The sequence below is a fragment of the Sciurus carolinensis genome, chromosome 18 (genome assembly GCF_902686445.1).
Source record: "Sciurus carolinensis chromosome 18, mSciCar1.2, whole genome shotgun sequence".
Taxonomy (NCBI): domain Eukaryota; kingdom Metazoa; phylum Chordata; class Mammalia; order Rodentia; family Sciuridae; genus Sciurus; species Sciurus carolinensis.
Window position 1 is genome coordinate 21,209,193 of NC_062230.1, and position 26,797 is coordinate 21,235,989.

Sequence of the window (26,797 nt, forward strand, 5' to 3'; positions counted from 1 at the left end):
AGCAGGTGAGGTCGTGGCCCTGGTCTGGGTCTGGGTGGGAAGGAAAACTGCTGTGAAGAATGTTCTTGTGGCAGGTGGAGAAATCCAGTGGGTGGCACAGGTAACAGTACTGTGTGAATGCTAACTATCCTGCATTTCCTAAGCAGGCCGTGGCAATGTGACACGAACACCCTTGTTCTCAGCAGATACACACTGCAGTGTTCAGGGGCACAGCGGAATGATGTGCACCGGCAACCCAAATGGTTAAAAAAAATAAATTCATAACCAAGCAAATTTGAAAAAATGTCCATATATATATGAAAATCTGAGAATGTGCAAGTTCATTGCAGAAAAGGATGTGGTATGTGCATATAACTCTACACACCCTCCTGTGTACTTTAAATCACCTCTAGATGACGTACAAGGCTTAACGCGATGGGGACACGTCCTGGGATCAGCCCCTGGACACCAGGGATGACCGTGTGTATTTGACCTGGTACAAAGCGTGCTAAGACGCACCATCTCGGTGCCCCGATTTAGCATGCTGGCTGCTGCTGAGTAAAGCTCCTGTTGAAGCACTTGACCCCCTGCTAGGCCCTCCTTAGGATGCTGATCTGAGGGAGGGTCCAAGCAGCAAGGTCAAGAACGGCGTTGGGGCCGTGCTAAGGCTCAGTGGTTGGAGCACATGCCTTACACCTGTGAGGCCCTGGGTTCGATCCTCAGAACCACATAAAAATAAATGAATAAAACAAAGGTATCGTGTCCATCTGCAACTAAAGAAACTTAAAAAAAAAAAGAGAGTGACACCGGGCGCTCACTGGATTAAAGAATTAGCACTGCTGAGACAGCCGTGCTGCCCCAGTATTCAGACTCGTGCAGGCCCCACTGAACTCCCATGGCAGCTGGGCCCAGCGGCACATGTCTGTAATCCCAGTGGCTTGGGAGGCTGGGGTAGGAGGGCAGCAAGTTCAAAGCCACTTAGCAACTTAGCAAGGCCCTGAGGGATTTAGTGAGACCCTGTCTTAAACCAAAAATAAAAAGGGTGGGATGTGGTCAGTGGTTTAGAGCCCCTGGTACCAAAAAAAAAAAAAAGGCATTCTTCAAGAAGTAGGAAAAAAATTCATATAGAACAACAAAAGACCCCAAATAGCCAATCCTCAATCCTGAGCTAAAGAGCGAGGCTGGAGGCCCCACCATACCCGACTCCCGAGCATCACGCAAAGGCCACGGAAGCAGCGTGGAACCAGCATAAGAACCCAACGCAGACCAACGGAGCAGAGTAGGAAGTCCAGAAGTTACACCGTGCTCTTACAGCCCACCCACCTTTGTCAAAGGTGCCAGGAACGCATACTGGAGGAAGCACGTCTCTTCAGTAAATCGTGCTGGGAAAACCGCATGCGCTTAGGCAGAAAAAGAAATTAGACTCTACCTCTCACCAGATAAAAAAATCACCTCCAAGCGGATCAGGATCTCATGAAAGACCTGAAACTGTGAAACCACTGGAAGAAAACAGGGGAAACACTTTAAGACACTGGTATGGGGGAAGACATTTTGGATAAGACCCCAAAGGCCCAGGCAATCCAAGCAAAACTCAACAAGGGGCTCATATCAACCAAGAAGCTTCCGCACAGAAAAGGAAACCATCAACTGTTGAGAGACGACCTGAAGAACAGGAGGAAATATTTGCAAACTATCCATCCAGCCTGGGATTCATATCCAGGATATAAAAAGCAACTCGAACCACAGGGAAAAAAATCTGATTAAAAAATAGTAAAAGACATTATCAATGTTTCTCAAAAGAAAACATACCAACTGCCAAAAAAATGCATGAAAAAATGTTCAACATCACCAATCATCAAGGAAAGGCACAATGAAGTAGGTGCGGTGGCGCACACCCATAATCCCAGTGGCTCGGGAGGCTGAGGCAGGAGGATCTCGAGTTCAAAGCCAGCCTCTGCAGAAGTGAGGCCCTAAGCAACTCAGTGAGACCCTGTCTCTAAATAAAATACAAAATAGGGCTGGGGATGTGGCTCAGTGGTTGAGGGCCCCTGAGTTCAATCCCTGGTACCAAAATAACAAAAACAAAAACACCCACAATGATCTCTCCCATCACCCCTGTAAACGGCTATTATCAAAAGTGACACAGATACCCAAAGGACTTAAAATCAGCATACTACAGAGATGCAGCCACATCAATGTTCATAGCTGCTCAATTCACAATAGCCAGATTGTGGAGCCAACCTAGATGTCCTTCAATTGATGAATGGATAAAGAAACTGTGGTATACATATACAATGGAATATTACTCAGCTATAAAGAATAATAAAATTATGGCATTTGCAGGTAAATGGATGAAATTGGAGAATATCATGCTAAGTGAGATAAGCCAATCTCAAAAATCCAAAGGACGAATGATCTCACTGATAAGCGCATGATGACACATAATGGGGGGTGGGAGGGGGGCAAGAATGGAGGAAGGAGGGACTGTATAGAGGGAAAAGAGGGGTGGGAGGAGTGGGGGGAAGGAAAAAATAACAGAATGAATCAAACACCATTACCCTGTGTGAATGTATGATTACACAGATGGTGTGCCGTTACTCCATGTACAAACAGAAACAACGTGTCCCATTTGCTTACAATAAAAATTTTTTAAAAAGTGACAAGGAAAGAGGAGATGCCAGCAGACTGGGGAAGGGGGTCCACACACACCGTGGGCGGGACGTGAGCTAGCAGGGCCCTCGGGGAGAACGGCGTCGAGGTTCCTTAGAAACCTGGAACTACAACTAGCACATAACCCACCGGCCACTCCCGGGTACACCCAGAGGCCGTGAGACCACCACGTCACAGGGACCCCTGCACGCCGTTTACTGCAGCACTGGTCACACCAGCCAGGACACTGAGTTGCCTCCGGTGTCCACTGACGGATGGACAGATTGAAAACAATGTGTGTCTACACAGCAGAATATCATTCAGCAATAAAAAGGACAAAATCCTGTCATTTGTGGCAACGTGGATGGAACTGGAGGACATTATGTCAAGTGACACAGGCCAGGCGCATAAAGCAAGGCCACCTGTCCTTACTCTCTTGTGGAGACTAAAAGGTTGGTCCCGCAGAAGTAGAGACTGGACTAGAGGTCACTAGAGGTCACTAGAAGTCACTAGAGGCTAGGAATGGGCTAGGGATGGGGCAGAGAGGTCAGGTAATGGGGACCAAAATCCAGCGAGGGGGAGCTAGCGCTGGTGTCCCTAGCGCAGCGGGTGGCTCCAGCCGACAACACCCTATTACACGTTCCAGCACTAGAGGAAACCCTGAGGATCCCAACACACAGGAAGGAAAATACAGATGCAAAAACAGAGGTGTATTTCTAAATATAGACAGAGCAACGCTCGTCACCCTGATTTGATGGTGATGCATTCCGTACCGTATCGAATGGTCACGCCGTACCCCGTAAATAAGTGCAAACGCTGTACGTCAAGCATAAAAACCGCGTGGCATTGGCCAAGGCACCGGTGGCATCTGTTCCCAGGGCAGGACACACAGAGGCATGTCCAGGGCTGGCTCCCAGGACAGCGGGGTGCCGGTGTCACGGGGGCGGGGCTCTTCTGGAGAGCTGAGCGGCCGGGCCCCCCTCCCAGCACCCAGGGGAGGGTGTGGGGCACAATCGCGCCTGGGACCTGAAGCAGCGCCGCAGGCCCTGAACACAGCGCCACCTCCACTCCAGCCACCGCGCAGGCAGCCCCGCGCTCCTCCCGTGGGCAAATGCTTCCCGTTTTCCTGAGAAAAGCTAGGCTTTGAAATCTGTGTGGGAGCTTCACTGTGAGGGACGCCTGGACGGGCGGTCAGGGCGGTGAGGACCACGCGGGACCTTCCGCCCTCAGTGGGGAAGGGATGGCGGGACAAGAGGCGGGAAAGCAGCCGAGGCCCTGAAGCGTCCTGAAGTACAGACTCATCTTGGCCCGAGAGCGGCTCAGACAGAAGCAGGTCCCGGAAAGACAAAGGCACGTAATGCCCAGGCTCTCCATCCGCACCCCACCCTGCACTTCCTGGGTGAGGGAGCACTGCCCTGGGTGTAGGTGACAGAGGTGGCCCAGGTACACGGACCTCACAGTCACGGAGCAAAGGCAGAGAGTCCGTCAGGGTCAAGGGCTAGAGATGATGGGCGGGCGGCATCCCTCATGGGAGCTGCGTGGTCAGGGAGGAGGACACTCGAGTGGAGACCGGGTGGCAGCGGCCCGTAAGCCACCCGTGGGGATGCTGTTCCATGCCAAGAGGACAGCGGGTGCCAAGGCCCTGCGGCTGCGGAGCTCGGCATGCGGGGAATGGGGAAGCGGGGCAAGAATGGCTGGCGGCCAGGTGGGGGTTTGTGGCTCAGTTCTCGTGGGGCCGTGAAGCCCACCAGGCCTACAGGCCAAAGCACTTCGTGAAGTCCCACCCATCGTGCTCACCGTCACATCCCTGGCATCTGGCATTACGACTTTGCCAAATGCAGGGCTGGGAGATGACTTCAGTCCCAGAGGTGGTAAACCTGAGGCTGTGCGGCCATGACTGAAGAGCATCCTACGTCTGCAGCGGAGCCAGCAGGAGCGCCCAGCCGCCCGCAGGTGCTGCAGAGGCTGCTGTAGGCAGGGGGCAGCGCGTGCGCAAAGCTCGGCAAGGCCAGCACCAGCCTTCCCTGTGCAGAGGCCCAGCCGGCGCCGGGAAAGCAGGACCGAGAGGCTCCTGTCCATCTCCCACCCAGAATGCAGACAGAAGTGGTCCCAGGAGGGCTGTGTGGCCACGCCTAGCTTTCTACTGCCAGCTCGGCCAAGGCGCTTCCCCTGGCGGTCAGCCGTCCGCGCTGGCTGGAACTGCGGTCCCACTGTGGGCTGGGAGGCACTTCCTTCCGGGGACCCGGGCGCCCCGGCGCCTTCCACGTGGGGACACCTCTCCAGTGACACGATCATCGGTACTGCCCGTGCCCTTGAGTCCGTGATGCTCAGACGACATGTTTAAAAGCTAGATCATCCTTTCTCCAAGTGAAGGTCCACCCCGGGGCCCGCCCAGCGCCTCCCCGCTGCTGGCTGCCCAGAAGCCTTGGCCTGGGTGCTGAGCTCAAGCCACACTCTGCCAGGCGGCTGGCGCTTCCCGCACACCCTCCCGCGGCGCCCGGGTGACCGCCTTCTAACTCTTTTTGACGGTCTCATCGCTCACTGGGGTGAACGCTGGCCTGAACGCCACGTGGCGGGGATTGATTCTCGCCATAGATCCAGAGAATGGAGGATTTATTCACACAGTAAATTTGAGCCTCCAGCAGAAGCCAAATTGCACATTTTAATTTATCCCAAACTGCTCTCTTCTGGTCGAGAACTTTCCCTCTTCCCATAACTCCACCTCCTCGCCTCCCTGGCGCCTGCCTCTCTTCTCTCTTGCAGAGAAGCAAAAGCCGTCACTCCGTCACTCTGGGAGACTTGAGATTTACCAGGAACGCGAAGAGGGGAGGCCACAGGCAGCCTGCCAGCTCTCAAGACAGGCGACCTGCTCCCTAGGCCAGCTGTGACTCAAAGCTCAAATTCAGTCTCCACAAAATCATCTTTTACCGCATGCAAGGGACCCTGGAGGTCATGGGGGAGCCCCTGAAATAGCAAATGTTAAACCTGAGAAGGAGGCTCTTCTGGAGGGGTCACAAACAAGGGGCCCTGGCAGAAACCCGCCTTCAGACACGCTGGGCGACTCATTTTGTTTACTTGTTTACTGGTACCGGGATCCAGAGGTGCCTCCCCTGAGCTACTTCCCCGGCCCTTTCATTTTGGAACGGGGTCTCCCTGAGCTGCCCAGGCTGCCTCCGTTGTGGCCTCCTGCCTCAGTCTCCCGAGCTCTGGGATGACAGGCGTGCACCATCGGGCCTGGCCTTCTATTGTGTTTTTTTAATTGGAAATGGAGCCAGGTGTGGGGTGCACACCTGTAATCCCAGAGCTGGGAGCCTGAGACAGGAGGATGGTGAGTTCAAAGCCAGCCTCAGCAACTTAGGGAGGCCCTGGGGACGTGGCTCAGTGGTTAGGTGCCCCTGAGTTCAATCCCCAGGACCAAAAAGGAAATAGATGCCAAGTTTGTTTGTTTGCTTGTGTTTTAAAAAGAAACAAATCCACCTGAAAATCAGGACCCCTGCCTCTCTTGGGAAGCCTGGCCCGGCTGAACCGGCATCCCACGGAGGTAACGCAGCCAGGGCGGGGCGGAGGTGCCTGCCGTAGACAGGGCACAGTGCCCGGCTTCCCGAGTGTGCCCTCACTCCCTGCCGTCCGGTGCCTGGTCGGCTAGGAAGCCAGCATTCTGCGTGGCGGGAAGTCCAGGGCGACAGCTGCGGGCCTGGCGGTGTCGGGTGATGCCGCGCTCACCTCGGGATGCACAGGGAGGGGGGCAGGGAGGCCGCACCTTGGGACGTGACCTGACCCACCGGTGGGCGCCCCACTCCTCACAGCGGAGTCGGTGCTGGGCAACGAGTGGCCTCCTTCTCCTTCCACCCCTGCCCGCTGGCCACGCTGCAATGGGACTTTCCAGCACTTCCTACCAAGACAGGGACACTACTCCTCGGGCTGGGTTCGGCCTGCTGACTCTTTGGCTAACAGGACATTAGTGATCAGGACCAAGCAGAGGACAAAAGCACTCACCCCTGGGGCTTGTCCTCCATTGCTGCCCTGGGACCGTCCACGCAGAGCAGAGATGAGCTGTCCCTGCTGAGGTCCTCAGGCCAAACGAGCTGCCAGACCCGCAGGCGAGAGGAGGCTGCGTGGGTCCACCCAGCCCGGCACCCGCTGGCGCACTACGGAAGCCCGCCGGCTGCAGGCACTTCACGGTCATAAAAGGGTTGCGGCTCGAAGCCAGTACATTTCAGGGTAATGGTCGGTGGACATCCCTGGCCCATCAAAGCTGTTTTCTTGTCGTCTCTAGCTCTTGTTCTAGGCCCTCTCCATGGCAGGGGCTGCCTGTAACCCTAACACCTGTCCTCCGACTGCTTTTATTTATCTATCTGTCTGTCTGTCTGTCTGTTTATTATTTAACAGTGCTGGGATGGCACCCAGGGCCTCCCACATGCTAGCTGAACTATGCCCAGTCCCGTGCTGTCTCTTCTGGAGCCCAGGAATACACATGATTTTCAAGGAAGACAACCGAGGCCCCCAGACTAAATAACTTCTCATTCCTCTTGGATATGAGGGCCCTTTGGCTCCCCAGCCTGGCTCTAAAAGTTGAGGATTCCACTACCTTGAACACTGTCCTCCTTTAAAGTATTGACAGCACATCTGCTCTAAGAACCAAACGCCAGGCGCGGCTGATGTCTAGTCTGACTTTTACCAGGTGGACCCAGTGATTTCTTTGCCATGGTGGCCAGGAAGCTCACAGTCCCAACTGAGACCACCTTAGAAAAACACCCCGGGGTTGATTCTGACAGGAAACGAAGCTGCCGCTTTTGTCTTCCCGGCTCGGGAACCTTCACGGCACCCGGGTTCCCTGCGGGGAAGCAGGCCTTGCCTGGGGTGGATCTGACCTGACCTCACCTCCGGCCCAGCCTGGGTCATGAGAGGTACATCTCTGTTATGGTTGGAGGTGAGGTGTCCCCCAAAAGCTCACGTGTGGGACAATGCAAGAGGGTTCAGAGGAGAAACGATTGGGCTGTGAATCAATCCCGACAGGGATTAATGAGAGGTAACTGAAGGCAGGTGGGGCGTGGCTTTGGGGTATATAGTTGTATCCGGTGAGTGCAGACCCCTCCCTCTGCTTCCTGATCACCATGTGAGCTGCTTCTCTCTGCCACATTCTTCCTCCGTGACGTTCAGCCTCACTTGAGCCCTAGGAATGGAGCCTGCTATCTATGAACTGAGACCTCTGAAACTATGAGCCCTTAAATAAACTTTTCCTCCTCCACAGTTATTCTGGTTGGGTAATTCAGTCACAGCGAAAAGGATGATTAGAAGAGTCTCCTTGACCACAGGGGCTGGAGACTGGTTCAGGCCAGAGCTGGTGCCTGGACTCACCTTGGGATTATTAGGAGAGGGGCAGTCTCGTCCCCCCAGGCTGGCAAAGTAGGTCAAAGGAAGCCCGAGCCTCGGGGCCACAAGTGAAGTGCCTGCCAACGACGACCCGGGATGTGGTTCCTCAACATCAGGGTCACCTGGGATCTTGCTAAAAATTAAAATGCTTAGTCTTTACCTCAGACCCACTGAGTCAGAAGCTGAAACTTGGGCCCAAGGATCCATGTTTTAACTGACTTTTTCAAGTGATTCTGATGAAAGTTCAAGTTTGAGAACCTCTGCACTAGAGGAAAACGGTTTAGTGATGAAGAAACAGTTTCCTGGTGATATTTTCTGAGCACCTGGATCCCACCGTGCCTGAGGCCACATCTGTAGTCCTGGACTTTCCAGGTCGGTGAGCAATGGATTTTTCTTTGTAACTTAAGTCAGTCTGTCACTTTCTGTTAATGAACACTGACTAACATGAGACCCCGGATCTGACACAAGGGTCTTGCTTGTCTTTCTGTGGCAGACTTCCAACTGAACGCTAACTACAGGTTGCCTGCCTGTCTAAATCACTCACACTCAGGGTGTGCCTTCATTTGGTGGCTGGCAGCTGCTCTGGGAAAGGGGTTCAGACCTGTCCCTTCCCTGGGACACTCTGACAACCGGGACAGTCAGCTTTCTGCATGAAAGACGAAGGCTCGTCCACCCTCCAGCAGCCACCGGGTCTCCGGAAGGAGACCACCCTTGTTTCTTGGAAGGTTTGTGGATGGACTGGAACGATGCAGGACAGGAGGCCCTTTCATTAGAATTGAACAGTCACGCTGAACGAGAGGAAGCCCACCGTGGACTTGCAGCACGTGCACATTTCACTGACACAGACTCAACTGAGGGGCCGGGAGAAATAACTCTTTAGAGAGGACGGGCAACAAGCTATACTTCTGGAACAGGAGGACAGCCAATGTGAACAAATCCTTTGTACCACCAGAAAACCCGGACCAGCAGGTTCTAGTGGTGCACACCTGTAATCCCAGTGACTTGGGAGGCTGAGGCAGGAGGGTTGCCAGTTTGAGGCCAGCCTCAGCAATTTAGTGAGGCCCTAAACAACTAAGTGAGATCCTGTCTCAAAATAAAAGTAAAAAGGGTTGGGGATGTGGCTCAGTGTTGAAGCACCCGAGTTCAGTCCCCAGTGCCAAACAAATAAACAAACAAACAAAATGACAAAAAAGAAAGAAAGAAAACTTGGACCAAATGATTTAGAAATCTGTTGGATAAGAAAGGAATCTGATGACACAGGAGTGAAGGGGGCTGTGAAGAACGGCAGGGTCAAGAGCGGGCGGGAGAGAGAAACCAGAGAGCTGAGCGGACATCTGGGCGGCCTTCCCTACGGTGCTACGTTGGAGCAGAACTGCCAGGAGGCTGGGAGGCTGGGAAGGGTTTGTGACAGACTCGGAGCAGCGGACAGAGCGCAAGGGTGACCCGCAGTGAATGGTGCAGGAAGACCACCATGTGGGCAAATCCAAATGACTTCCGACTGCATAAAATAATAACAGTGACAATAATAATGTCTAGTGGCTTTAAAACCTAGGTTGAATTATAATGCACGACAATACCACGTACAGTGGAGGGGAGTAAACGAGCTGGAGCTCTAAGGTCCTTTCTCTGAGTGGGAAGCGGTAAACTCACTAATTTAGAACAGATTCTAATAACTCAAGACTGCGCACTGTAATCTTGGTAATGACTGAAAAGATAATAAAAGGATGTATAACTAACAAGCTAATGAGAGGAAAAAAAAGGAATAACACTAGGCAATCAGTTCAAAAGAAGGTGAGAAAGGAGAAAAAGACATAAAACAAGTGGAACAAATAAAAAGTAAACAATAAGACAGTAGATTTAAACTCAAATAGATCAGCAATTACATTAAATGTAAATGGACTAAATACTCTCATTAAAACACACAGATTGTTAGAGGATAAAAATAAAAACCAATTTCGTGCTGCTTACAAGAGACAAACCTTAATATAAAGATGCAGAAAGTTGGAAACTGAAGGAATGGAAAAAAGATCTATCACATAAACAGTAACCGGAAGAAAGTTGGGGTAGCTCTGTGTCTGACAAAGCTGATTTTAAGGCAAAAAGCATTACTAGAGTGAAGAGAGAGAACATGTCATGCTAAAATGTTTAATTCACTAGGAAGATATAAAAAAGTCTAACTTTGCATGCCACAAAAAGACAGCTGGCTGGGTGTAGTGGTGCATATGTATAATCTCGGTGACTGGGAAGGCTGAGGCAGGAGGATCATAAATTTGAGGCCAGCCTCAGTAACTAAGAGAGACCCTGCTCAAAATAAAAACTAAAAAGAACCAGGGATGCAGCTTACTGGTTAAAGCCTTCCTGGTTTCAACCCCCAATACTCCCTCCAGAAGACTTTTCCAGAAAGGATGGCCCCACCCAGGTACACAGTAAGGCAGCTGCTGCCCCCCCAGATTCTGCCTGCAGAAGGGTGAGTCTGTTTGCAGTTCTCTGCAGGTGCCTCAGGTTCCTTGTGCCTCCAGTGGCGTGAACATCCCAGGAATTTCAGCATGATGCCAGCATTTAAAAACTCACTTTCCACACAACCCAGACCCTAACCAAAGCCAAATGCTTCATCTGGGGCTTGGCCAGGGAGTCACAATCCTTCCCACACCAGAGGAGAGGCGGCTTCCTGGGGCTGCTGAGAGACGATGTCTCTGCAAGGAGTGGCCATCTACGCTGCCCCTGATCCTCAGTCTGAGGGGCCTGAGGGGCTCTGGGCCCTGCACGTTTTGCTGCCTTTGGAACCTACTGTCCGTAATCCCATTTCCAGGGAGGGCAGGGACAAAGCCAGGGATTTCAGCTTCCCTCTCAGTTACCGAGCCCTTTGAATCTGGCTGAGTATATTTAAGAGATAAAGGCTGAGCTCCAATTCTGCTCAAAATGAGGATTCCACGGCTTCCCCCAGCATCCTCTTTAAAGAGTATAGATCAGACAAACCGCCTCAGAACCAAGTCCCAGGAGGTAATCGGATGTCCATCAGAGGCGCCCAGCGACATGCGGTTTCTTATCACAGTGTGGCCTCCCTGCAGTGGGGCCAGGAAGTTCCTGGCCACAAGTGGGACTACCCTGGACATTCACTTGTCCACCCCGGGCATCGTCTCCTTTTCTTACTCTTGTCTTCTCATCACCCTATTTCTTCACCTATTTTTATTTTCTTATTTGACTGATCTTTTTCGGTGCACGCTGTGGTTATACACAACAGTGGGTTCATTCTGACGTATCCGTAGAAGCATAGAATATGGTTTTCTCCATTTCAATCCCCAGTACTATCCACTTCCCTTCCTCCCTCCCCGGCCCCCTTTCTCTACGCTGTTGGTCTTCCTTTAACTCATTCATTCATTCAGGGGACTGAACCCAGGGGTGCCTAACCACTGAGCCACATCCCCAGTCTCTCTCTCTCTCTCTCTTTTTTAATTTTGCGACAGGGTCTTGCCAAGTAGCTTAAGGCCCTGCCTAATTGCTGAGGCTGGCCTTGAACTTGCGATCCTTCTGCTTCAGCCTCCTGAGTCACTGGGATCACAGTTGTGTGCCACCATGCCCAGCTATTTATTTTTTAACTAGTGCATTATGGTCATATATAAAACTGGAATGCATTGTCCTCACACATTTTCAAAGTTTTACACTTAACACTTCATGTAGTTTGTTAGACCATTTGAGAGTGTTTTGGAGAAAGGAATATTGTTAATTAATTAAGCTCTGTTTCTCAAAGTGCTGTACAAGAAGGTAGATATCACAGGTGGGATTGTGTCTCCTAAAAAGACGTTAAATTCTCTTTTCTGGGAATGTGGCCTTATTTGGAAATAGGGTCTTTGCACATGATCAAGTTAAGATGAGGTCATCAGGCCATGTGGGGTGGTGCATGCCTGTAATCCCTGTGACTTGGGAGGCTGAGGTAGGAAGGCCACAAGTTCACGGCCAGCCTCAGCAACTTAGGAAGACCCTACCTCAAAATAAAAATAAAAGGGCTGGGGCTGGGGTTGTGGCTCAGTGGTGGAGTGCTTGCCTTGCACATGTCAGGCACTGGGTTTGAGCCTCAGCACCACATAAAAATAAATTAATTAATTAAATAAAGGTATTGTGCCCATTTACAACTAAAAAATATATATAGATCTTCAAAAAAAAGGGCTGGGATGTTGCTCCTGGGTTCACTAGAGAGGGTCCTGATTCTGAATGATGGATGTCATCGTCACACTGGTGAAGCTGGACACAGACACACGTGCGCTCAGGGAGAAGGCCACGGACGACAGGAACTGAGTGCCACAGACTGAGAACCGCGGGGAGTTGGGGGCGGGACCTGGGACGGACTCTCCCTCGCACCTTCTGCAGACGGCCCTGTCCATCAGTGCCTGAGCTGGCTTCCAGCTTCAGGAGGAAGCATGGGATATTTAAGTCGCTGGTATGTGGTACTTTGTTAATGCAGTCCTGGAAACTGATCCAGTATGCAAGATGAGTTCAGCTGACATGTGGCTTATCTTTTTAAAATTATTAATAGTAATATGCTTATGTCCGTGAGCAATAAGAAAAAAGGTAGCAAGTGACTCAAACCTGGATTTTCTTTTTTTTTAACCCCATCTCTTGGAAGCTTTTTTCAAACCTGGATTTCAGGCATGTTACTGCTTAGGACTAGACTGATGTGGGTGTTATTCAAAAACTAGGTAAGTCATTCACAGGGCACGTGCAGAAGAGTAGTCAAGAGCACGGATTCTGTTGCTTAGGTCCTCAGATACTGGCTTACCAGCCATGGGCTGTGTGACCTTGGAAGACTCCTGAGCCTCTCTGTGCCTGTTCACTCTGAACCATGATCTTGGTAACTGAGGCACCTATTGCACGGGTCAGCTGGATGATCAAAGCAAGATGACGTAAGTGGCACTGGACACAGCCTGTGGGAGGTGGGTGCTGTGGAACCGCTGACTTCATTCTGTTTCCGGATATGGAAACAAGCCACCATGGTGCGTTGCCTCAGAGGACATCCCACTAGCCCGGAGGGAAGCTGGGAAGGGCCCTGGCCATGGCGCGGGGCTCCACCCCAGGTGGCATGAGGGCTGGCACGGCTGGCCAGAGGCACTGACTGCCTTCTGCAGAGATGGCGCAGCAGAGTGGGCTCAGGGGCCTCTGGAGCAGCCATCTCAGGTCCCGTGGGACTGTGCCTGCTCCCTGGAGGGCCCCAGTTTGTCCCCCGGGTCCTCTTTCCTGCCCGGCCTCACCTGGTCTCTCACGCGGCCTCCTCTTCCCACCGCCTGCCTCACTTGGGACCCCATGGACTGTTTCACCGTGAACGACTTCCTGATGTGACCCCTCCGTGACCCCGTCAGGTGTGGAACTGGACTTGCTGACCGTGGTCGCCACCCACCTCTCCCTTCCTCAGGCTGGGGACAGGCCTCTTCAGGTGCTGGGCCTTTCCCAGAAGGCCAGGAGTGGGTCTAGAGCCGCCTCTGGTCCCCACAGTGGAATGCAGCGTCCACCTGTGGGTCATCCCCACAGAAGCGGAACACAGAGCAGAGTCCTTAGCCCCCCTCTGGGGCTGAGACCTGTGTGGCTTGTCCACACACAGACCCCAGCTCTCGGGGCCTGGGCTGCCTGAGTCTGCTTTACAGGCGGTGCAGACTCAACCTGCCCCACCCACGTAAGAAGCCAGGCCCCAGGATGCTGCCGAGTCCCGGCTTTCCCATCTCACCCTGCAGGCTCTGGCCTCCCGAATCTCCTTTCTTCTTCAGGCCTTGCATTCTCAGGGACTGAGTGAGGGAGAGAGGAAGGTGGCCGATCTATTTTAACTGCCTGGATCCAGCTGTGCCTGAAGGCCACCCTATCTTTGGACTTCTCAGTTACATGGGCTGACATAGTCTTTCACAGAGTCACTTATCCTTGTCACTGTTATCTACAATGTCTTGTCTTATATTGGTAGTCTTTGCACATAGTTGGGTTCGGGTTTGGTAGGGGTTAACCGGCAGAGCCTGGGTACCATCCTGCCGATAGACCCTCAGCCAGACCTCCTCCTGGCTCTCCAGCCTGCCAGGCCACCCTGAAGACTGGACTTACCAGTCTCTTAAATTGCAAGAGAAAATTCCTTATCATACCCCCCACCCACTCCGTTTCTTTCTCTCTCTCCAACTCTGGGGAGTTTCTCTGGAGAACCCAACTAACACGTCAGCTGAAGGTCAGCTCTGCCCTGGCAAGGAGGGTGAAGGAGCCAGTCTCCCCCTGTGGTGCCCCCCTGAGCGCGCCAGCCCCAGCGGCTCCCCCTCGGGCCCCAGCTCTTACTGGAGCAGGCCCTCTCCGGGTCTGGGAACGCGGCGGGTGGTGGGGGGTTCACGATCAGGTCCGGTTTGCTGGGAATGAAGACCTCAGCGTTGTCCTTCCGCTTGGCAGACAGGTTCCTCTCCCTCCGGTGACCTGCGGGAGGAGACAGTCAGACCCCGTGCCTCCTGGCAATTCCGCCCTGGCGCTCTGCTGGTGTGGGAGGACGAGGGAGCCCTCCCGGAGCCCTGTGCCCTGCACACCTGGTAATCAGTGAAGAGCGCCGGTCGCGCAGGCTCCAAATTCTGACTTTTCTCTCTCCTTTTCTTTCATATGTGAGCAGTGAATGGCTGCTGAGCTCCATCCCCAGCCCTTTTATTTTTTATTTCGAGATAGCCACCCTGCATTGACTGGAGTGTGCACTGTCCCCTCGGATCTTACCTTTGTTGAGTGGAGCCAGGCCTTGCATTTGGGGGTGGGGGTGGAGCTGGGGTGTGGCCAAGGCCACCTCAGAGGGAATAGAGGGAATCACGTCTGCTGCCCTCCAGGGTCACAGCTGGAGGGGAGGCAGTGGAAGGGATGAGAGCGGGCGTGGGCAGGGGGCTGGCCAGTCAGGAGGCAGGTGAGGGACAAGGTTTCAGCTTGGGATGTGGGAAACACTGGAGGTGGACGGTAACAGATGCTGAAGCCTAATGACCCTGAGTGGACCGTGACAACGGTTAAAGCAGTACATTCCACCTCACAGGTGCATCACCAAATCAGCTGCACACGTGCACACACACACACACACACACACACACACACACACACACTCACACGAGAGGGAAGTGGGAGGGGCGTGGGCGCGACTGGAAGCAGCCCAGGTGGTGCGAGGTTGGCGCCTGGCTGTGAAGACAGGGCCTGCAGAGCTGAGGAGCTGTGTGGCCTGGGAGCTGGAAGAGGCCTGGACACGGGGTCCCTGGAGGCCCCGCTCTTGCCCCAGTGAGACCACGTCACACTATGGACCGGCAGCACTGCAGGATACTAAACCTGTGCTGTTTGCATTCGCTGAGTTTGTGGTGGCTTGTTACAGCAGCAGGTGGAAACTGATACACCCTGTTATAGGCAGGACTCCGAGGTCCAGGTCACTGGACCAGGTCCCAGGGCTGTGCAATGGAATCAGGATTTGACCAGGCCTGCCTGGCTCCAGGTCCAGCCCTTAGCCACTGTACTCACTGGCTACCAGTCCCCTCCTCTCCACAAGGTGGACATCCAGAAGCTGTGGCCTGTAGGTCTACCTGGGCCATCACCTGAGCCAAAGCACTGAGACTTTGTTACTCAACCCCAGACCCCTTGGTTCTTCAGGGAACATGGCCTGGAACCTCCACAGGCCTCCTCTGTCCAGCTCTCCTGTCTTCGGGCACACCAAGCTCAGCGTCCCCCAGCCACGTGCTTCCTGGGTGCTGTACCTGGAGAGCTGGGTCCACCTCATCAATCTGTCCCAGCTTCAATACCATCTCCTCTGAGAAGGTGTCTCTGACCACTCCAGCTCTGGTGGCCCCAAGCCCATCCCCCACCAGCATCTTTTTATAATCTTCATGACTTTTGAGACCAAGGGGTCTTGGTCTCTCCTCCCTGACTTCCTAACTTGACCCTTGAACAGGCCCTCCCCTTTCCAGGTCCTAGAAAAACAACTCTGCCTTCCAGAGTCCCGCACCCACCTCTCATTCGTTTCCCATCATTGGAGGTGAGATGAAGAGTTAGTAGTTGGCTCCCCAAAGCCAACTCTTACTTTATGACTTTATTTGGTCTGTTTGTTTAGCCTAGTAGTTAAAAACTCAGGCTCTAGTCTCAGATTGTTGGAATTTTGATTCCAGCTCTGCTTCTTACTGTGTGACCTCAGGCAAGTTACATGACTGCTCTGTGCCTCAGTTTCCCCTCCTGTGAAACAAGTATGATGACAGTATTTTCCTTGGGGTTGAGGTGGGGATTAAAGGAGGGACTGTAGGTAAGACTCTCAGAATAGCGTTTGGCTCATGCTAACAGGAACTCAGCGTTGGCAGGTGTTATTGTTTGTTTACGTGCCTACCTTCTGTCCTCCCTGCTAGGGTGTGAGTGCCACAGGAGAGGGATGGGCCAGTCCTGCCCCTGCACGGGGGTGGGATGGGAATGAATGAGCAATGAGCAGCATCCTTCTTAGGTTACGCTGACTGCTCTCAGGCAAATGCTTAGGATGAGTCTGAGCATCTAGGCCCAAGCTGGGGTCTTGGGAGACCCTAGGAGAGACCCCGGGCCTCCTGCCGGCTCCTTCTGTGGGTGCCAGGGCTAAAGCCAGCCAAAGGCTGCAGATGAAGGGGACAGAGGAGGGTGGCAGCGGGGACAGCAGCCCGTGAGCACTCATGGCCCCTGTGCAGGGACACTGTCGGCACCACAGCCAACGTGGGGCCGGCCCGACAGTCCAAGGGCTCAGACGTAGAATGTTGAGGAACCGCAGCTCCCTCCTTTCACTCTGCCCCGAGACACTCTCAAACTGCCTGCGTCCACTGCTCTGTGGCCTGGTCCTTCACTCCCTGGCCCCGTGTCCAGGGCAGGACTTGGGGACCGCCTCTCAGCCGTCCCCTCCCTCCCTGCTCCCGGCACAGAGCACACTAATGCTGCTGGCCCCTTGCCGCTGCGGCGGGTGGGCACACGCCCTTGTGACCGTGACCCTGCTCTCCCGAGCGCTGGCAGGGGCCAGCTGTGTGCCGCGATGGAGGCCAGCGCGGGCCTGGGCCCTGGCGGAGCATCACAGGCTGGGGGACAGAGACAACTCGGGTTGGTGAGACAAAGCACCCTGGTGACAGTCTGGGAGCACAGAGGGGCCTGGCCAGCCAGGCCTGGTGAGGCTCACAGGCGGCTTGGCAGAGGAGGCTGAGCAGAGCCCGAGGAGGGGAGGGCCGGTGTCAGCCGGGTGCGGAGGAGAGGGGTGGCGGGAAGCCGGCGGGGAGCGGGGAGAGCACGGGGAGCAGGTCTGATGGACACGGGTCCTCTCTGGGGACATCAGTTACGGGGTGTGGCTTTTCCAGACTGCCTGCTCTGGGCTCATTCACGACCCCCAAATTCTCACACTGAAGTCCTAACCCGTTTACCCCGAATGTGTCCACATTTGGAGACGGGATAATTCAGTTAAAATGAGGCCGTTAGTGCGGGGCAAATCCAAGCTCTGTCCTTAGAGAGAGGAGGATGCAGACACACACCGAGGGAAGCCCATGGAGAGACTCGGAGAGAAGACGGCCTTCTACAAGCTGAGGAGAGGGACTCGGAAGACACGGACCCCTGACCTTGGGCTTCTGGCTTCCAGAACTGAGACTACACTCTTCCATGGTCGGAACCCACCAAACTGCGGCCCCCCAGCACACTAAGAGACCGCCTGACTTCAAACAGTCCCTCACGTCTCCTTCCTGACGCTGTAGGGACTGTGGTCTTCTCCAAGCTGGTGCACGTGGCTCCGAGGATGCACTAGGAATGGAAGAGGAGCAGGCGGAGGGGAGGCCGCGGCAGCCCCAGTCAAAGCCCACGGTCCAGAGCGCTGGGCGGGGTGGCTGCACCCTCTTGACCGGACCTGGCCCGTCAGAACCACCGAGATTAGTTTAGAGATGGCGCCTGACCCGAGATGGGTTCCCTAATGTGGTTTGGAGAGACAGATCTGGGACTTTTTTCATATGCAGATTGAACCCAGGGGTGCTTAACCACCAACCCCAGCCCTTTTTTGTATTTTATCAGACAGGGTCTCACTGAGTTGCTGAGGCTGGCTTTGAACTCGAGATCCTCCTGCCTCCGCCTCCCCAGCAGCTGGGATTACAGACATGCGCCAGTGCATCTAGTTAGATCTGGGACTTTTGCTAGAGCTTTTAGAAAAATTCACTTTTCTGAGGAATTGCACAGCCAGCATCTCACAGGAAGGCACAGGTGTGCCTTTGTACTTTGGAGAGCCTGCTAAGGATGGCCTGGGACAATTCGAAGGAGAGTAAACGAGAGGAGAGGGGAGAGGAAATAGATCTGCATCCTATAGCTCTAGATTTTCAGCTCCCTGGGCCCATGAGCAGCCCCTTTTGCAAAAGCCAGCCTGCGTTAGTTAGATGCTGCTAAACTTCCTCCAACGTGCAGGACAGACCCCACAACTATCTGCCAGCATCTATCACCTGGAATTCCCAGATCATCTGACACCTTCACCAGCCTTTGCCTCTTGCAAACAACAGAGCCCTGATGGACAGACCTCCCTGGCCTGCGAGACTGGCTACTCAAAGCTGAACTCAAAGTGCCGCCCTAGGGCTGGGGTCAAGGCTCAGTGGTAGAGCGCTCGCCTAGCACGTGTAAGGCATGGGGTTCGATCCTCAGCACTACATAAAAATAAATAAAATAAAATAAAGGTAATGTGTTCATCTACAGCTAAAACAATTAAAAAAAAATAAAGTGCCACCCAAGTTCAAGTCCTACGATTAGGTCCAGAGATATCAAAAGCAGAGAAATGCCACATAAAACAGAGCTCACTTTTGGAAGCCGGGTTAAATTCCAGCACCACGAGGGTGTCTGGGCCCTGGGAAGGCCGTCCTGCCTCCTGGTCCTCGGACACGTCCTTCTGGACTGAGCGTCCTCTGGAAGGAGTGGGGTTGTCTCTGGGGCTTCCCCCGGGCGCCTGGTCCCCGGGCTCGGGCTCGGAGAGCACGTCTTCCTCCACTGAGTCGTACTCGTCGCTGGAACTGTCCGTCTGCCTCTGTCGATTCACACTGGCTTCCAGGCTTTTCCTCAGTTCCTGCCAAAAGTCGAGGAGAGATGGAAAGCGAGATACAGCACTTGGAGGAAAACTCATTTGAAAACCAGATCGTTCCATCCCAAGAACTGTCCCCACCAAAGGAACAGCTAATGACATCTCAGCACCTGTGTTGTGCCTGTTCTGACGATGAGACGCTAAGGGCAGGGGAGGAGCCACGTTCTGGACGGAGCAGTATCTACAGTGGTCACTGCGGTGTGTGTATTCCTGACACGCCACTGAGATGGGGGTGGGTAGGAGAGAGGATGCGGATTCTGGCTTGCTAAGACAGATCGTGGGGCCAAACCCCCAGGTTTTCTGACTCAGTGGGATGGGCCTGGGAATTAGCATGTCTAATGAGGCCATCCAGATGCTGAACGGAAAATCATGTTGAATATGAAATCCCAAGGGCCTCCAGACGACCCCGAAAGTCCAGCCACAAGGACGTGTGGCAGAGAGCGCCTTCCTACGCGCTGGCCCAGGTTAGCAGCGCCAGATGTCCTCGAGCTGAGCACTTAACTACCACGGCCTGGTCGTTCCTCCACGCTTCTGTTGTCTCCGTGAGGTGGAGGGCAAGCATTAAGATCTACACTGTAGCACTTAACTACGACGGCCTGATAATTTTTACATGTTTCTTTTGTCTCCATGAGACACTAGGCTGAACATTAAATTCTATATTTAGCGTGACCGGAAAACCTATCAGCCAGACCCAGACACTTCTGAAAGGGAAAAGAGGGCACTTTGACATTTCATACTGGGACCAAAAAGGATACGCTAGACCTACTGGTCAAACCAGTCTATTGGGTCATCCTGGCTCTGCTACCCCGGGTCCTCCCAGCCTCCAACGCAGTCCTGAGAAAATGAGAAGCAGGCAATGAAGGTTTGATGATTGGCCAATAAACCTAGTGGCTGTGGGAGACTGAATAACGGCTCCCCAAAGATGTCCACAGCCTAATCCTGGGTACCTGGGTACAACTGAGGCTGAGGGAAGGGGGAACACGGTTTAGGCATCTTTTATCACCTGGGAGAAAATACCTAAGCAAACAGACGATGGAAAGATGGACCTTAAACGTGCTGCTGTTGAGAACTCTGGAAACGAGGTACGTGTATTGGAAACTGGAGGAGAAGGGACCTGGTTATGTCATGGCAGCATCTTAAATGACCTGTGTCCTAGGTTTACGGGGCAGGCAGAACTGGTGCTTGACGAATTGGACAGTTAGTTCAGGAGGTTCCCAAGTGAAGCGCTAAAGATGTGGTCTGGTTTCTTCTTGTTGCTTAGCGTAAACGCAAGAGGACACAGACCGAGAGAAAGGCTGTTAGGTCAAAAGGAACCAGGGCTTAGGGACAGTCTCAGCCAGAGGGCAGAAGATGCCAAGAGCAGGAGATCTGGGGAGGGAAGTAAGGGTGTGGCTGGCTGGCCTTCTGCTGGAACCGCCGAGGGATGCAAGGTTCAGGGTGCTGGAGTGTGTAGAGGGCTCCCCGAGATTAGACACGTGACTCGTGGATTCCCTTAGACATCCCGGCAGAAAAGACGGGCTGTCCGGGAGAGATCTGCAGAGGCGCCTCTTGTCTCCTGGGGCGCAGGAGTCTCATGTGGTTTCTGGGGATGTCCTACCCCCCATCCCCTTTCGATGGGAGCACGTATGACTGTCATTCCTGGTGTGGCCCATCACTGTGAGAGCAGAGAACGTGTTTTCCAGGGCCACAGGTCCACAGAGGGAGAGGAATTTGATCCAAGACGGAGTCCACTCAGCTTTACTCATTTCCAATTTAACCGATAAAATTGGGAGTTTTGAGCTAATAAGACTTGACGACATTTTGGACTTGAGTTGGTACTGTAACTGGCTGAGACTTTGGGGAACTTTAGGATGGGATAAATGTGTTTTGCATGTGGGATTAACATGAATCTTTGCAAGCCACAAACTGGACTGTAGAGAACTAAATAAATGACCCCCAAAGATGTCCATGTCCAAATCCCCGGGACCTGTGAATATGTTACCTTACATGGCAAAGGATCTCTGCAAAAGAGATTTAAAAAAAACTGAGATGAGGGGATTATCCTGGATTACACAGGTGAGCCTACGGGCATGACAAGGGTCATTCCATAAGGCAAATGGGAAGAGCAGCATTAGAAAGAGCAGATCTAAGGACGGAAGCAAAGGTCAGAGAAGGGGGAAGATGCCACAGTGCTGGTCTGAAGAAGAAAGAAGGAACCATGAATGCAGGTGGCCTCTAGAAGTCAGAAAAGGGAAGGATATGGAGTCTCTCTCTCTCTCTCTCCCTTTTTTTTTTTTTTTTTTTTTTTTTAACTGAGGATTGAATTCAGAGGCGCTTTACCACTTAGTCACATACCCTGCTCATTTTGGTTGGGTCTCACTAAGTTGCTTAGAGCCTTGCTAAGTTTCTGAGGCTGGCCTCCAATTTGCAATCCTCCTGCCTCAGCCTCCTAAGCCACTGGTATTACAGGTGTGTGTCACCATGCCCAGCAGAAAATGGATTCTCTTCTAGAGCCTGTGGAAGGAACACTGGCCTGCAGCACCCTGATTTTAGACCAGCGAAACTGATTTTGGATTTGGGACTTCCAGAACTATAAGATAAGCCACTAATTTTTGGTAAATTGTTACAGCAGCAGTAGGAAACTAACACAATTGTCTTATCTTTTACAGCTTTCTCTCTCCCACCCCACTACCACAAACCAAGTATCAGTGATATTTATTGAGCAGCTAGAATATTGCTTGACACACAGAAGGTGCTTTATAAATATGTGCTGAATTAAATTATGTCAACCACTGGGTGGTGGTCATGAGCAGGAGTGGAGGTAACATCAGAGATGTGACCTTAGCAAGTTACTAAACTCCTCTGAGCCACATTTTGATATACATCAAAATGGGTTAACAGGGGCTGGGGTTGGGGCTCAGTGGCAGAACACTTGCCTAGCAAGCATGAGGCACTGGGTTTGATCCTTGGCACCACATAAAAAAATAATAAAATAAAATAAAAGCATTCTTTAAAAAAAAAAATGGGTCAGCAGATCCCTGCCTCACACCACTGTGCTAAAAGCGAGGCCGTGACCCGGGATGGTGTGAGCGTTCCCACAGGGCACAGGGGGAAATGACTGGAGGCGTTCTAACCACAACTCAGGGAGGAAGTGCTATTGGCCTCTGGTAGGTGGAAGCTGGGGTGCTGGCAGACATTCCAGAATGTGCAGGACGCCCCTGCAACTAAGAATGGCCTGGTCACCAGGTCAGCTGTGTGGAGCCGAGAAGCCCTTTACCAAAGCACGCACACATTCACCACTGGCCTGAGAGAGAACCGCGAGGTCTTCCAGTTGAACGTGCGGAGATGGTCTAGGCAGCCTCTGGGGAGCCGGGCTGAGCGCATGCGCACGACTCTGGAGCCTGCCTGTGGCGGGCCAGGAAGCAGGAGGCCCGCGGGTCTGCTGCAGAACAGCAGCTTCCGTGCTAGCGAGCCTCACGGCAGAACAATGGACTGTGGGCCACAAAACGTCCCCAACGCCTTCTCCTCTGATCCTCGCAATAACCCCACAGGACAGGTGCAGCCTTGTGATGGCATGAACTTGCTAAAACAGGACAGGCTGCTGGCTCCTGCTCTGGGGCTGCTGCCTGGCTCACGTTCGGCATGGAAGGGACAAGCCCGGAGGCAAAAGTGGGCCAAGCCCTCTCTGCACCCCAGTGTTGCCCGGTCACTGAACAAACATGATACGATGGGTGCCAGCCGGCAGAGGTTCCATGGGAGACCGCTGTCACTGCCCAGGAAATCTGGGTCTCAGGAGCCAGAATCATCCCCCAAAACGTCTCAGCAGAGTGCACACTAACCGTGCCATTTCCAGGAAGGACTCGATGGGGCACCAGGACCTGGGGTCCACGGTCAGATGAGCAGCCTTCCTCTGGTCACTTCCCTGCCTTTACAGTGCTGCAACTCCACACTTTAATGACTTGAGTTTTGGGGTCCCCAAAATTTGAGGACCACCAGCCTTTGAGTTGGTCCAACTTGGCACAGCAATTAAGCGGCAGACCTGTAGCTGCTGCCCCCGCCACTGGTTCTTGCTCGTTCTAGATTATTCTGTACTCTGACGCTCCTGATGCTCCTGACGCTCCTGTACTGTCACGGTCCAACCACGGTGGGGACAGAGCGGCACCGCCCTTTGCTAGTGTCTGCCTGCGCGTGTGTGCGCTAAGCTTGCTGGGCTAACAGTTGGTGACAGCAGGGAGGGAGATGGAATGACCTCTGCCCTTATGGAGCAGACAGTAGTGGGGGGCAGGCGGAGCCCCTGTAAGGAGAAATAACAGGCAATCCAACCTCTTCATATTATTTCATAATTTATCAAACTGAGGAATATTTTAAGAAATAATATTTCATTGGATGCAGAGGAGCACATCTGTAATCCCAGAGGCTCAGGAGGCTGAGGCAGGAGGATCACAGATTCAAGGCCAGTCTCAGCAACTTAGCGAGGCCCTAAGCAATTTAAGGAAACCCTGTTTCAACATAAAAAGGCCTGGGGATGTGGTTCAGTGGTAACATCCCCTGGACTTAAGCCCTGGTACCGAAAAAAAAAAAAAATCTCATGATAAATTTTAATTCCAATAATTTCTCCTTTTCAATTTAGTTTCTTTTTCTCCTATTCAATTAATGCAAATTTAAAGATCATAAATGTATTTACAAAATATATATAAAAACAAAGCCTAGATTCTGTGTGGTCTCACTTAAAGGAAATGAATCCGGTTGCTCTGGCAGGGGAGGTGAGCAAGCCTCAGGAAGCAAGCCCTGGTGATGCTCACGTGACCAAAACCATCCGCCAGAGGGCAAAGGGGAGAAGAGCGAAGGGGTAGCACTCCATCAGAACCCATTCATCTGCAAAGAAGAGGGCCTGGGCTTGGTCCCCTTGAAGCCAATGTGCCCGGCCTTCCAAGGGGCGCCACGCTATGGGATGCCCAGGTGCTCGGAAGTCGTCACCCAGAAATCTCTCTGTGCAAACTGAGTTTATAGCTTTGCTTTAAAACCTAGTTAGAGTTAATTTCAGGGTTCAGTGTTTAAAATGTTAAGTTCAAGCCCCCGACAGAAAGGCCGCTGCAGGAGGCCACGCCAGGCCAGCTGCACAGGGCGCAGGTGCACAGCAGATAGCGCTCTGCGTGCAAAGCGCCCGCTCGATAGAGGCAGAGGGAGGTGAGCAGACGGACCCCAAAGACGAGACAACTGCTACTAAAACGCAGCGTGAGTCTGGGGTCCGTGGGTCAGGACTGTGTGCGCCTGAGCTTCCTCTTTCCGCTGTGCGACGGGAGGGGCACAGCAGGTGACCACTGACCGCCAATGTGTTGCAGGAACAGTAACAGCAGCTATGGCGCCTGTAAAACCAGAGCGGCCACGAGTGCTGAGCTGTTGCTACAGGTCCTAGTGCATCAGAGCCCTGAAGGACAAGCCCAAGGTCGCACGGGAGTAATGGCAGGGCCAGGGTTTGGATGATCAATGGACTCCAAAGGCCAGGCTCTCATCATGTGACCACAATGTTCTCTGCCCGGAAGCAACGCGGAGCTGGGGGACTCCAGAGGGAATGAAGCCAGGTGTCCGCGTGAAGGCGGGAACGGGCGAAGCCTGCTTGGGAGGACGTTGGTTACAGAGCTGCCTCGAGGCCACTAAGCAGATTAAAATATGTGTTCATTAAGCCCTTAAACCTCTAGCCATATATACTCAGGAAGGGGGATGACCTGATCTACGTTCTGGGCCTGGACCTGGTTCCAGCCACCCTGTGTCCCCAGATGAGCTGCTGAGCTTTAAGACCCTACTACTAGTACTTCTTCCTCTTTTTCCTCTTCTCCTCCTCCGCTGTTTCAACTTGTTTTCTTGTTCACTGATTTTTAAATTCCTTTATTTCTCCAGATTCTACTTCTAATGTGGGCCAATGAGCCCTGGCTACCTGACGAGGTTACTGAACGGGACAGGAGAACGGTTATGAACTAGTGTTCCCTGATTGCTTTAACAGAGTTCTGGTTTTCACGGACACTTTTTAAATTGAGAAGACAGCACAGGCTGGGCACGATGGCGCACATCTGTAATCCCAGCAGCTCGGGAGGTTGAGGCAGGAGGATTCTGAGTTCAGAGCCAGCCTCAGCAACTTAGTGAGGCCCTGTCTCAAAATAGAATACAGAAAATGAATTGGGGATGTGGTTCAGTGGTTAAGCTAGGTTCAATCTCCAGTACCAAAAAAAAGAGACAGCATATTCATCTTTACTTCTCAGATCCTACTGAGTCTGCCAACCAGAAGCTTGTATGTTTAGACCACAAGGTCATAGTGGAGAGTTTAAAATGGTCCTAAAAGGAAGCAGCAGTCTCAGGGGTAGAGGACACTGACCTCCAGCCAGAAAGACCGAACCTCCAACATCCCCACCTCCAGGATGTCTCTGGTGTGGCAGCGCCTGCGTAAACTGGTCTCGGTAGCTCTGGCCCGGCATGCCCTGCGGGCTGCAGCAATGCCCTCCAATCCCGCTGCCTCATATGAGGCATTTTACACGTTCTATTACTCTGCCTGGCTCATAAGGCTTTTTATTCTGCACTGAAGGCTGAGTTGATTAATTTGTTCTTCTTCTCATTTATTCAACATTATTTTGTTGAAAAAATCCATCCCCTGTAAGTTGGCATGATGCTAGGTGCGAGGGAGAAGGGGACGGACGAAACAGAGGGCTCCTATTCCCCTGGAACTGATGACCTGGCGACAAAGCCGCTTCAGAAGGGGTTCCAGCGAAATGCATGCCGCACCTCAGGCGCAGCGCTACAGAGACAAAGCACACAGCACACGGTCCGGGTCCTAATGTTAGGGGCCTCTCCACATGTTTGAAATCACATTCTTCTACGTCGATTTCCATAGAACTATGGCTAAGAAAATTTGAGTTATCCATGTGCTTCAAATATTACAATTCTTTCCAGGGTTTGATGCCTTTTTTCAGTACCCATTCAACCCTAGATTTTTTCCAACTAATTTACCTTCAAAGATAAATTACGAAATAGCCCTAAAGTCCATCCCTGAATTAGAAACTAGCCCTTGTCTTAGGGAGCGGAGTGACACAGACAAGGAGCAGGGACTCAGGAAGCACAGGCACCGGGCCACAGCCTGGCCGTGAGCCCCTGGGCGACAGCTCAGCATCCCCGGTCTGAGTTTCCTCAGCTGAGCCAGCGGGTGGCTGGCTGAAGGGTGGAGAGATAGGAAACCAGGTGTGGACGGTGGGACAGGGCCAGGCCACAAAGAATGGCGCCACCTGACAGCAGCACCGAGCAGCTCCGCAAAGAGCAGAGGTCCCATTTACGAAGGACTAAAGGCAGAGGGAAATGCGGACCAAGGCACGGCAGTAAAGTTTTAATGGAAGGATGTGTGTGTACGTGGCTGAATTCAGTCAAGATCAAGTGGGAGGGTGGGGATTGTGGCCAGTGCAGTGCACTTGCCTAGCGTGAGGCCCTGGGTTCGATCCTCAGCACCACATAATAAAATAAAGGCATTGTGCCCATCCACAACATATATGTACAAGATCAAGTGCAAGGAAGCCCTAGGCACTGATGGGGGCTGCTGGGAGGGCTGTGGCCCCTCCCCAGCTCTATGGAGCAAGACGCAACGAGTCTGTCCACAGCGGGGCCACGTGTGGGCACCGGGCATGCAGGCAGAGCCAAGCCCAGGTCAGCTGGGGCTCCCACACCTGGTAGAGAAGCGGAGGCCCACAGCCTCCAGAAGCATGCGGTAGCCCCATCCTC

At 52.9% G+C, this 26,797-nt stretch overlaps 1 protein-coding gene across 3 annotated transcripts in view; it reads right to left on the minus strand.

Annotated features, from left to right (window-relative positions):
• The window catches only part of Katnip (katanin interacting protein), a 163,845-nt gene that overhangs the window by 59,548 nt on the left and 77,500 nt on the right, over positions 1 to 26,797 (minus strand). For all 3 annotated transcript variants that reach the window (XM_047533637.1, XM_047533636.1, XM_047533638.1), the window contains 2 exons: positions 18,784 to 19,045; positions 14,299 to 14,430 (listed from right to left, as the gene is read on the minus strand). In XM_047533637.1, coding sequence (XP_047389593.1) covers positions 14,299 to 14,430; positions 18,784 to 19,045 — 394 coding nt within the window. The remainder of the gene's footprint in view (positions 1 to 14,298; positions 14,431 to 18,783; positions 19,046 to 26,797) is intronic.